Source organism: Protomyctophum bolini (assembly GCF_963924005.1).
Source record: "Protomyctophum bolini genome assembly, chromosome: 11".
In the NCBI taxonomy this organism is placed as follows: Eukaryota; Metazoa; Chordata; class Actinopteri; order Myctophiformes; family Myctophidae; genus Protomyctophum; species Protomyctophum bolini.
In genome coordinates this window covers 38676190-38688540 of record NC_137872.1, presented here as the reverse complement: position 1 = coordinate 38688540, position 12351 = coordinate 38676190, and the positions used below count along the sequence as shown (strand labels likewise).

General features: G+C 42.3%; 1 protein-coding gene across 1 annotated transcript in view; it reads right to left on the bottom strand.

Moving 5' to 3' along the window:
- Positions 1 to 8278: 8278 nt before the first annotated feature.
- Positions 8279 to 12351, bottom strand: part of LOC308323460 (centrosomal protein of 112 kDa-like) — a gene marked incomplete at both ends in the record, with an annotated part of 108776 nt that continues 104703 nt past the window's right edge. Inside the window, 2 exons of the mRNA XM_080775190.1 lie at positions 8279 to 8305; positions 9301 to 9519. Of these exons, the coding sequence (XP_080631316.1) occupies positions 8279 to 8305; positions 9301 to 9519 (246 nt within the window). The remainder of the gene's footprint in view (positions 8306 to 9300; positions 9520 to 12351) is intronic.

The window sequence follows — 12351 nt, the reverse complement described above, 5'->3', positions numbered from 1 at the left end:
AACTCTTGAGTCACATTATTGTTAAGCATCTTGAATAGAGAAGTTCACACAATTAGAGAGTGTCAAATAATTGATCATTCACCCGTTATCTCTCCTAAATGGTTACAACAACAACAACAACACATGGAACTGTGAACAAAATCTTATATCCAACGACAACCAAACATTATAGTTTTGGGTCTCGAGACGCTAATTAGTCTCAACCCTCAATTGGTGGTCCATGGGCTCAATTAAGTGCCGAATAAAATAATGGGCCTCGACATGAAAAGGGTTGAAAACCGACTGGATTAAGAAGGTGAGTTCCACATGAAGATAAGAAGTGATGATGAATATTGATCTCCTCGTGAAAACAGTAAAGTAAAAAGAGACCCATGAAGCACACTGCTGGTGTTCCGTTTATCTGAAAAGGGTTCAGTTCAGCAGCTCAGCTGCTTCGGATCTGCTCCATGACGTTTGTGTGTGCGTGCGTGCGTTTCTATGTGTGTCTGTGTGTGTGTGTGTGTGTGTGTGTGTGTGTGTGTGTGCATGCGTGCTCGTGCATGTTTGTATTACTATACTTTTGAGGACCAAACGCCCTCGTGAGGATAATGTGAGAAAGAGACATTTATTGTGATTGTTTACGTTTTTTTTCTACCTGCATGCAGGTGTGGGCCCCTAATGGGCATTTGCTATTTCTTTGCTTTTTAGGCTTACGGATAAGAAATGGTCAAAAGTGTGGCATTCATAACATCGCCATACTAAAATGTTGACGTCCTCACAAGTTCAGTATAACACAAACCTGTGCGCGTGCGTGCGTGCGTGCACACATGCATGTATGTGCGTGGTAATCTAACCCCCGAACAACACGAAAGGAGAGGATAAGAGCGGAAAATGAGAACGAGAGAGGGATAAAAGAGAATAAAACCCACACAAACAAGAATGAGTCATGGCTGCTAAACAGCCTTCACATGTCCAACAAGTATAAAGAAGCAGGAGGGGAGAAAAAAGCATTTGCTTTAAACTGGGATTACCCGGTAATATGTCTCTCTCTCTCGCGCCCCTCTTTTTTTTTACTCCCCCTCCGCCGCCTCGCCTCTGTGTGCCATATGGAGCCAAAATGGCCGCCGCCCGGGTGCTTTTTTTTCTTTTTCTTTTGGAGGTCCCTACTAGCTCGCATTCCTGGCGCTAATGCCGCGCAGCTGCCGCGGGGTGGGCTCCAACGAAACAGGCGCTCTTTGATGGAGCCCGGGCGGGGGGATTAGGTTCTGATCAACACCACCTTCAATCGGCTTCCTGCTGGACTCCAGCGCGGGATTATGGGTGATTTCCACCAGCACCAGAGTCCAGTTACCGGTTGGGGGTGACAACGGGGGTAGAATGCGTGTGCGTGTGTGTGTGTGTGCATGTGCGTGGGTGGGTGCGTGCGTTTGTGTGAGAGAGAGAGAGAGAGAGAGAGAGAGAGAGAGAGAGAGAGAGAGAGAGAGAATGAGAGAACCTTGCATGTTTTGACTGCTTCCTGGTTCAGCTAGATAAGAAAGAGCAACGGTAAGCTAACGTCAGTGGTCGGAAAAAAAATATTCAGATTTTTCACTCAAGTAGAACTATTTATACATGCACTCTGTTACGAGTCTGAATTCAAAATGTACTTGAGTATAAAAGTACAAAAGTATTGGTATCAAAAATGTATGTAAAGTAGGCCTATATCAAAAGCAGAAAGTATACACATTGTTCAGAATGTCTCGTCATTTCAAGTTTTCCAAATGCATACAGATATTTTGTAAATATCTATTTTCAAAAGGCCTAAATGTGTGTACAGGGCTTCACAGCACTGGCCAACGTTTCCAGATGAGCGTTACTGGCTCGAGTCGCCATCTAGGTCTGTCAGTCGCTTTGTCCGCTCAACCAATTGAAGCTTTGCCGAAAACAGCAGATCTACAAAAGAGGATGTTGTTTTTGTCGACTAAAACTAAGACAAAAAATGTTCGTCGACTACCTTTTTCCACTGATGGAAACTAAATGGAAACTAAATTAAAACTAAGCAATGATGACTAAAACTAAGACTAAATATACTGACAATTTTGTCAACACATGGAAACTAGACTAAAATGTTAGGAAAGGGACTAGTGGACAAGACATCTACTATAAGTCATTTTACAATTAGTTGCATGCTGAAAATAACCGATCTACAAGCTCACAACACGTCACAGCGCGGCTATTTTCAGCAAGTGAAAAAAATGTGTCGCCAACACACATTTTGTTCGATTAAATCAACTGCAGATTTAGTCGACTAAAATCTTATGATATTTAGTCGACTAAAACTAGACCAACACCAACACATTCCGGGTGACTAAAATGAGACTAAAACTAAATGAAAACTATTCAAGAGACTATGACTAAAACTGAAATAAAAAATGTGCTGCCAAAAACAACACTGGTCACCCCGACCCGGTTGTTTGTGAAAAAAGCTATAGTGCTCTGGAACAGTGGTTCTCAAAGTGAGGTCCAGGGACCCCATCGTGGTTCAAAGAGGACCTTTTACAGGTCTGTGAACTCTGGGAGTGGAACAAATGGAACCAAAGCAGAGTTGTGGGTGTCTTAACATTTCTAAGAAAAAGACTTCCCCAGTCTGGTCACCCCGGGGCGCCTGATGGAGGGGAAAGGAACTGGTTGGAATGAACGTGTTCCTTCCACACGCTATACTGCTATAATGCTCACATGCATTGATGGAAGAATGAGCTCCGTTCACGGCTCTCCCCAGGTTGACAGAGGGAAAGTATAGAGCCCAGGATTTATACAGCTTTATAGGCAATTGGCACGGGGTGAAAAATATACGTTACAGAATTCCTGGGATAAACAATCAGACCTTTAACCCATTTAGACTTGAGGCCGATTATACAAAAAAACTGTTTTCTGAAAATCCTATATGTTTCTATATCAGTGGTTCTCAAACATGTTCATGTCAAGGACCTGAAAGAATATATATTCAATGATTTGCACCACATTTTCACGATTAAAAAAAATAAAAAATAGCAGACCTACAAGCTCGTAGCTTGTAGATCTGCTATTTTTCAATAGCTAAAGTATAACGTGATGCTTGAAACACCAAAAGACCAGAATGGGTTAAGAAACAGTATACTACCGGATCTTGTTTTGTTATCGTTACGGCTTGTTTACCAAAACATTGATGTGTGTGTAGTGGTGGTGGTGAGTGTTTAGCTGCATGCATGCACACGTGTGTGTGTGTGTGTGTGTGTGTGTGTGTGTGTGTATTTGTGTGCGTATATGTTTTAGTTCCCGGATGGGAGCGATCTTGTTTTCAGCACGTCTTGAGCAGTCACATAGCAACCGGCCACATAATGGCATGCACGTCTTCCTCTGGGAGGGAAGCCCTCAGATTCCTCCGGAGTATGGGACACAGACGCTGCAATTAAAAACTTTGCATCTGCTTTGATCAATACATCCCATATAGTCCATAAATCACCAGGAAACCTCTCACACTAGACTGGCCGTTCCATTGGAAACAAGTGGCGGAATATACGTGGGATTCTTCTTACAACCCATTTTGGGGCAGGAACCGCTTTTGCTATTGAAAAAAAAAATAGCAGATCTACAAGCTCATAGCACGGCTATGAGTGCCCCGCTATGAACTTGTAGGTCTGCTATTTTTTGAAAAATCGTGAAAATGTGCCTCAAATCTTTGAATATACATATTCTTTCAGAGTTTCCATTTGTAACTCAAATCTTTGCTTCTGGAGGGTCTCTGGAACAACATATTGGTCGGTGGCCTATCACATATATAATCTTTAGGGTCCTTGACATGAAATATTGAGAACCACTGATACAGAAACATGAGGTTTTTCAGAAAGATTTCGTTTTTTCCGACGTCAGGCCTAAATGGGTTAAGTGAAAAGTAGGAATACCACAATTCTACTCGAGTTAAAAGTACAGGCAACAGAAATGTACTTAAAGTACCAAAAGTAGTAGTATTAATAGTAGTATATTATCTACAAGCTACTGTATGACATGGTGTGTGAGCTTATAGATTAGTTATACCCTAATAGCTGTATAAGAGAAGAGTACTAATTGCACTGGATTCAAAACAGAAAAGTACGGCGCAATGTTTTTGCCTCTGTGATGTATAGTGGAGTGGAGTGGAAGTATGTTAGTGTCAAGAGTGAATATACTTAAGTGAAGTACTTTACCAGAGTGAATATACTTAAGTGAAGTACTTTACCAGAGTGAATATACTTAAAGTGAAGTACTTTACCAGAGTGAATATACTTAAGTGAAGTACTTTACCAGAGTGAATATACTTAAAGTGAAGTACTTTACCAGAGTGAATATACTTAAAGTGAAGTACTTTACCAGAGTGAATATACTTAAGTGAAGTACTTTACCAGAGTGAATATACTTAAAGTGAAGTACTTTACCAGAGTGAATATACTTAAAGTGAAGTACTTTACCAGAGTGAATATACTTAAAGTGAAGTACTTTACCAGAGTGAATATACTTAAGTGAAGTACTTTACCAGAGTGAATATACTTAAAGTGAAGTACTTTACCAGAGTGAATATACTTAAAGTGAAGTACTTTACCAGAGTGAATATACTTAAAGTGAAGTACTTTACCAGAGTGAATATACTTAAAGTGAAGTACTTTACCAGAGTGAATATACTTAAGTGAAGTACTTTACCAGAGTGAATATACTTAAGTGAAGTACTTTACCAGAGTGAATATACTTAAAGTGAAGTACTTTACCAGAGTGAATATACTTAAGTGAAGTACTTTACCAGAGTGAATATACTTAAAGTGAAGTACTTTACCAGAGTGAATATACTTAAGTGAAGTACTTTACCAGAGTGAATATACTTAAAGTGAAGTACTTTACCAGAGTGAATATACTTAAGTGAAGTACTTTACCAGAGTGAATATACTTAAAGTGAAGTACTTTACCAGAGTGAATATACTTAAGTGAAGTACTTTACCAGAGTGAATATACTTAAAGTGAAGTACTTTACCAGAGTGAATATACTTAAAGTGAAGTACTTTACCAGAGTGAATATACTTAAGTGAAGTACTTTACCAGAGTGAATATACTTAAGTGAAGTACTTTACCAGAGTGAATATACTTAAAGTGAAGTACTTTACCAGAGTGAATATACTTAAGTGAAGTACTTTACCAGAGTGTATATACTTAAGTGAAGTACTTTACCAGAGTGAATATACTTAAAGTGAAGTACTTTACCAGAGTGAATATACTTAAAGTGAAGTACTTTACCAGAGTGAATATACTTAAAGTGAAGTACTTTACCAGAGTGAATATACTTAAAGTGAAGTACTTTACCAGAGTGAATATACTTAAAGTGAAGTACTTTACCAGAGTGAATATACTTAAAGTGAAGTACTTTACCAGAGTGAATATACTTAAGTGAAGTACTTTACCAGAGTGAATATACTTAAGTGAAGTACTTTACCAGAGTGAATATACTTAAGTGAAGTACTTTACCAGAGTGAATATACTTAAAGTGAAGTACTTTACCAGAGTGAATATACTTAAAGTGAAGTACTTTACCAGAGTGAATATACTTAAGTGAAGTACTTTACCAGAGTGAATATACTTAAAGTGAAGTACTTTACCAGAGTGAATATACTTAAAGTGAAGTACTTTACCAGAGTGAATATACTTAAGTGAAGTACTTTACCAGAGTGAATATACTTAAAGTGAAGTACTTTACCAGAGTGAATATACTTAAAGTGAAGTACTTTACCAGAGTGAATATACTTAAGTGAAGTACTTTACCAGAGTGAATATACTTAAAGTGAAGTACTTTACCAGAGTGAATATACTTAAGTGAAGTACTTTACCAGAGTGAATATACTTAAAGTGAAGTACTTTACCAGAGTGAATATACTTAAGTGAAGTACTTTACCAGAGTGAATATACTTAAAGTGAAGTACTTTACCAGAGTGAATATACTTAAGTGAAGTACTTTACCAGAGTGAATATACTTAAAGTGAAGTACTTTACCAGAGTGAATATACTTAACCCATTCTGAACGGGAACACATTTTGGTGTTTAGCATCACGTTATGCTTTAGCTATTTAAAAATAGCAGACCTACAAGCTCATAGCGCGCCACCGAGTGGCGCGCCACGAGCTTGTAGGTCTGCTATTTTTGAAAAATCGAAGAGCGACTGACATTTTTAGAATCTGATCTCAGGTCAGAATGGGTTAATCAGACCAGTGTGTGTCCAGTGGAAACTTCGTATGAATCTGATCTCAGGTCAGAATGGGTTAAAGTGAAGTACTTTCCAGCAGTGATGGAAAGGATGAGAAGCCTCTGGTTACGTGTTACGCACACCCCGATAGTCCAGCAACAGAGAATTGGCTTCTGTCTGCTCGGTTTCTCCCACATTTAATACAACTCAGCTGCCTTTTGAGCCTGCGTGTGCGTGTGTGTGTGTGTGTGTGTGTGTGTGTGTGTGTGTGTGTGCGTGCGTGCGTGCGTTGTATCATGGTTCTTCTTAGGACGTGGTCTCTGTCGGGTGGAAACCCCATGTCCAAAAATGTTACTTTTCACGATTCAACATAAAAAATCAAGCAAACGTAGCAGATCTACAAGCGTGAATCTGCTGCTTGTGATGCTCTGTGTGTGACGCTGTAGTGCATATAGGTACATCCCCCAAGGGGAACCCCTTCTGGTGTTTCAAGCATTATGTTATAATATTGAAAAATAGCAAATTTACAAGCTCATGTAGCGCGGCACCAAAATTGTACGTCTGCTATTTTTGAAAATCACACCCGACCCACAGGAACGCACCCAAGGTGCCAGCCCGAAACGGTTGAGAAATGACATAGTTACCGTGTGGGGGTCCTTCTACTGTACCCTCTACTGTACTGTACTGTAACTGTACTGGCACACTCAAAATCACCATATAGTTAATATGTGCGTGTGTGTTTGTGTGTGTTAGGTTGCGCACAGGTGGTGAAAAACAACCATGCTGTTTTCGTGCTCAAGACGCACCCACCCACACACACACACACATAGCTCCGTAAGGGAGTGCAACCACTCAACTCAAATCATGATAAAGTAGTGGAAATCTTTCAATATATATTCTTTCACAGTGAAAATCTTGCTTCTGGGCGGGTGGTGGGGGGGTCCCTGGAACAACATATTATTCAGATGGGGGTCGGCGGCCAATTACATATAATTCTGGGGGTCCTTGACATGAAAATGTTTGAGAACCACTGACATATAGAAACAGAGGGTTTCTCAGAAAACTGTCAGGACATCGAAGACATCTGTAGAATCGTTCTCGGGTCTAAATGCGGGTTAACGCAGCCGGGCCCGCAGCAGGTAAATATGGGAATGCTGATTGATACGTTCTTGATTTGATTCCAGCTGTTATACAATTCCAAACATGCACTATAGACATCACAGAGAGTATCTATATAAAACACCATGATTCATTTGGTCCATATAGAGCTCTCATTCATTCATGAACTCTGTTTTCTTCTCATTATTATTAGCATTATTATTATTATTCTTGCTTTCAATTAAAATGTACTAACGGGTTATAATGTTCCTTATTGTTCTTAATGTTTTCCCTAATGCACATTGAATTTCGGATGTACAGTATCTATATATTGTCTTGTAAATTAACGTCCTCCTCCTGTCATACAAGAGTGACAAGGGCACCACACACAGGCATGCAAACGGCGCCTTATATTATTTTCAACGGACCTATGCCACAAACGGCGGCGTCAGACGCGCGTTGACGCGTCGCACGGCGCTCCGATGTTACTGTTTCCGTGGCGTTGCCGCGCGGTGAAAGTGTTTTTTTGTCCTTTCTTTTTACTATACAACTGTACAAAGTTGGCAGCCTGTAGTGACTTCTGTTTGTTAAGTTCATTACTCCTGTGTGTGTGTGTGTGTGTGTGTGTGTGTGTGTGTGTGTGCGCGCGCATATGAGAGAAAGATGGACTTACACATTAGTTATAGTCAAATGCCAAAACCGCAAGCTTCTGCTGTGACGCCAGATAAGACCAGTCGCACACGCACATACGCACACACACACACACACACACGCACACAGTCAGCTTCTGCCCCCGTCTATATACACACACACACGTGCGTGCGTGTGTGCGTGCTTGTGCGTGGCACAAGACAAAAGCGGGGCCTTCGACATGCAGCTGCTTAAATGCTCCGTTCCTGACTGTTAAAAACAGTATGGTTTGTGACATGACATGTTGCGGCAGGTCTGTCGGCCACCTATAGTTTTAAGTACGTGTGAACGGTGTCACTGCTGAACCGCCGACCGGACAGCCTGGAGGTTAACAGACACCGTATATACAGTAAGAAGATAAGGATCCAGAAAGGTGGACCCAAAAGCAGAAATAACCCCGGATGGGGGGAGAGGCCAAAAGGAACAGGACGGTGAGTCTGCAGGTTATTCAGCAACTACTAACTAGACGACTGTGAATCATCAAATGTATTATAAGCCATGGAAATTAGAATAAGTCACGCAGACAAAAAGAACGGTTCTCGAGTTACGTGGATTACAGACGTACAGTACAGAGTGACGTGACGCATTTATAGAGCGCCGCAGTCCTGCCCACCTTTCAGAACGACGAGAGCATGAGGAAATAATTCCCTATAAATTATTTTCCCCCCCATAGACGTTTCAAAAAGTATTCAGGCCTATTTAAAGACCTTTAAAGCCTCGGACAAAGGCAACAGCCGAGTTGACAAATCATGACGACGAACACTTTCCCCCCCCCCCGTCTTTTTATCTGTTCGGTCCAACAACACAAAAAAAGTTTAAGTGTCATGATTTTGTCAACTCGGCTGTTGGCTTTGTCCGAGGCCTTTACAGGTCTTTACGTTTTGAAACGTCTATGGGGAAATTAATGATGAATTATCTTGCGACGGCCTTGTCATGGTCACGTCCTGAGCCCCCCCTGTTTGTCCATGAGTTTCCTCCGTCTCTCCCAAGTCCCTGCTCCTCTGACTCTGATTGCCCCTATAAGTTCCGTCACCTGTGGGGACCAGCTGAGCCAGGTTGGGGCGGTGATGAGCTCCAGTGACAATTTAAACTCTGCGCCTTGTGTTTGTTCAGTGCTGCCGGATCTTAAGCTATAGTGTCAGGTTTTATGTTCAGTGTATGTATACTTCTGTTATCGTATGTCTTTTTACCAAGTAAAGTGAGGTTTATGTGATCTTATTTTTTTAGTGTTTCCTGCACTTGGGTCCCTATAACACCATGCAAACCGTGACAGGCCTATTAGACAGAAGACAGATATAATAGGACCCCCCCCTTACCTTCTCCTGCGCCGCCTCCCCCTCCCTGTGCTGGCTCCTCTCCAGGTCGGTGCGGTAGCGCTCCATCTCGCCACGGAGGCGCGCCAGAGAGGCCTCCAGGTCCTGGGCGGCGCTCGTCCTCTCGTCCTCGCGGAGAGCGGCCGCCTCCGCCAGCTGGCCCTGGGCCGCGCGGAGGTCCTCGCGCACCGCAACCACCTGCTTCTCCAGCTCCGAGATGGTCTGGAAGAGAGAGAGAGAGGAGAGGGGAGAGTATGTTACACGCTTTGGCAATGTAAAACATATTTATCATGCCAATAAAGCCTTTTGAAATTGAAAAATTTAATAGAGAGAGAGAGAGAGAGAGGATGTTACACCCCCGGAAAACCTGCTGAGAGAGAGAGAGAGAGAGAGAGAGAGAGAGAGAGAGAGAGAGAGAGAGAGAGAGAGAGAGAGAGAGAGAGAGAGAGAACGCTTTGGCAATGTAAAACATATTTATCATGCCAATAAAGCCTTTTGAAATTGAAAAATTGAATAGAGAGAGAGAGAGAGAGAGAGAGAGAGAGAGAGAGAGAGAGAGAGAGAGAGGATGTTACACCCCCCGAAAACCTGCTGAGAGAGAGAGAGAGAGAGAGAGAGAGAGAGAGAAAGAGAGAGAGAGAGAGAGAGAGAGAGAGAGGATGTTACACCCTCGCCACCTGCTTCTCGTTAAGATAGTTAAAACGTTAACTATCTTAAACCACTTAAAACACTCTAGTTTTCTGGGAGAAAAAAACTTAAATATTTATTGAGAAATCACACCCGTATGAAGTGAGGGGCGCTCTTATCATCATTGACATGTCATGTCTCCATTCATTGTCAATGGGAAATTCATTTTTGTGTCGGACAGAAACGCAGATTTGCTCGTCCACACATATGACATAATTATGTAAATTATCCATTCATTGTCAATGGGAATTTCTACGAAAATCTACACTAATAGCTGAATATAGCGCCCCTCAAAAATGACAAAACAAAATGATGTTGCTATATATACTGTACAACCCAAAAATGGGTTCCCGTCTTGAAGAGGTAAAAAATAAACCCAAAAGGGGTTCCCGCCGATAAAACCCTCTAATTGTAGAGAACCGAACTTGAGTTTAAGACTGTTCATTCACTGTTTTTATTTACACCATATCTCTTCATCAAACACGAGCTCAAAACGTGTGTAGATCAGCTATTTCTGGCGAGTGTTCCCCAAGAATAGGCATTATGGGGTTCAAGTGGTTAAAGACTACTAATAATTGTGTATATTTGTGTCAATGTCCACAAAGAGTGATACATGGAAACACTGTACATACAGACAGAGCAATAACCTTCACACATTGGACAAAACCGCTGCTCTTCTTGAGACAAATGCTGCTTTTACGTCTCAAAGGCTTTAGTAAAATGCAAAACTCTGAAATATTGCTGGCATTTGTTGTCAAACGTTTATCCTAAGCTAACCTTGGATGTGTAACTATTTCTGACGGCAAATTAAGCACAATTCTTATGTTTTTGTAAGTTTTCTCTAAGTTGCAATGTGACACGACTCTGTTTACACATTTCTTTATTTCCCAATTAAAATGTACTTGTTTCGTTTGATCGTTTCGTCCCACTCTTGCTTTGGCAACGTCGGCGCATGTTTTCTCATGCCAATAAAGCCACTTTGAATTGAATTGAATTGAATCAAATTCACTTGAAGGAGAGAGAAAAAGAGACAGAGAATAACAAATATAGTTAATGCAGGATATACAGCAGAAAAGAGAAAAGTCAACTCCGTGTTTGAAAACTGGAGCCCGTTAGATTAAATTAAATGGTTCATGTGGCTTGATTCCAGGGACAGGGACTCTTTGTTAACTTCATTCTGGTACAATTTAGCCGTTCACTGCCAGTAAAAAAACCCCAAAAAAACAAACAAAACAACAACATGTAGTAAAGAAGCGTAAACAGTGGCTATTATAATGAGTGGATATTACTTTAATAACAGAGTTCCATGGCTATACACACCAGTGACAGCATCTGCCTCCACAAACAAACAAGATGCATGGCGGTATGCAGCGCACGGATACGGTATACGGCACGGATAATGAGACCGGAGGACAGGCTATGGCAGACACGAGGAGACGTTTATTTGACCCTGGGAAAGGAACCACACTCTCTCGTCTCTCCGTCAAAACCTCTTCTTTTTTTTGTTTTAACAGAACATTATCTGAGAGTGCATGGGCGGTGGTGGTGGGTGTGGGGGGGGGGGGTGGAAGCTGGTAAGGGACCCAGTCCATATAAGTCTCCAGACCGCAGAAGGGGTTATTCGGATTCAGAAACCCCCTTAGCGCTCCCCCGCAGGATGCCAACTGTGTCCCAGGCTCAGCCCTGCCAACCTCAGCCTGGCTGCCGTGCCCTCAGCAGCCCTCTCTCTCTCTCTCTGTGAGAGGGGGGTGAGTCACGCTGGCGGAGGCGGGCCGAGGAGGCCTATGGGCCCACATCAAAGCGGGGACATTCCACTAAAGGTCTGGTTTAATTGGGAGAAATTAGTGCAAATCAAAAGGTCAGGGCCAGAGGAGGCTAAACTAACCTAACGGGCGCGGGCGGGCGGCGGGCGCTGCTGCCATCATGGCACTGATGCCACGGCTCCTCGTCAGGACAGCTGGGGACATGCAAGACTGTAGATTGAGTTAGAGAGAGACAGAGATAGATACTATTGGGCACATTGTTCTATTTCACTAAGTGTGAGAATTGTTTTTTTTGAACATGCTCTCTCTCTCTCTCCCCCAAGTGTTTATATCTGTGTGTGTGTGTGTGTGTGTGTGTGTGTGTGTGTGTGTGTGTGTGTGTGTGTGTGTGTGTGTGTGTGTGTGTGTGTGTGTGTGTGCGTGCGTGCGTGCGTGCGTGCGCGCGCGCGCCGCGCACGTGTGCTTGTGTCAGAGTGTGTGGGGGCTGCAGAGATGGACCGACCCCATCTTGCTGACCTCTCTCTCTCTCTTTCTCTGCTCTTTGAAGAAGTCTCTCGCCTTGAATTTGCCCAGAAGAAGCTCTTTGATAGCCCCTGCCAGAGAG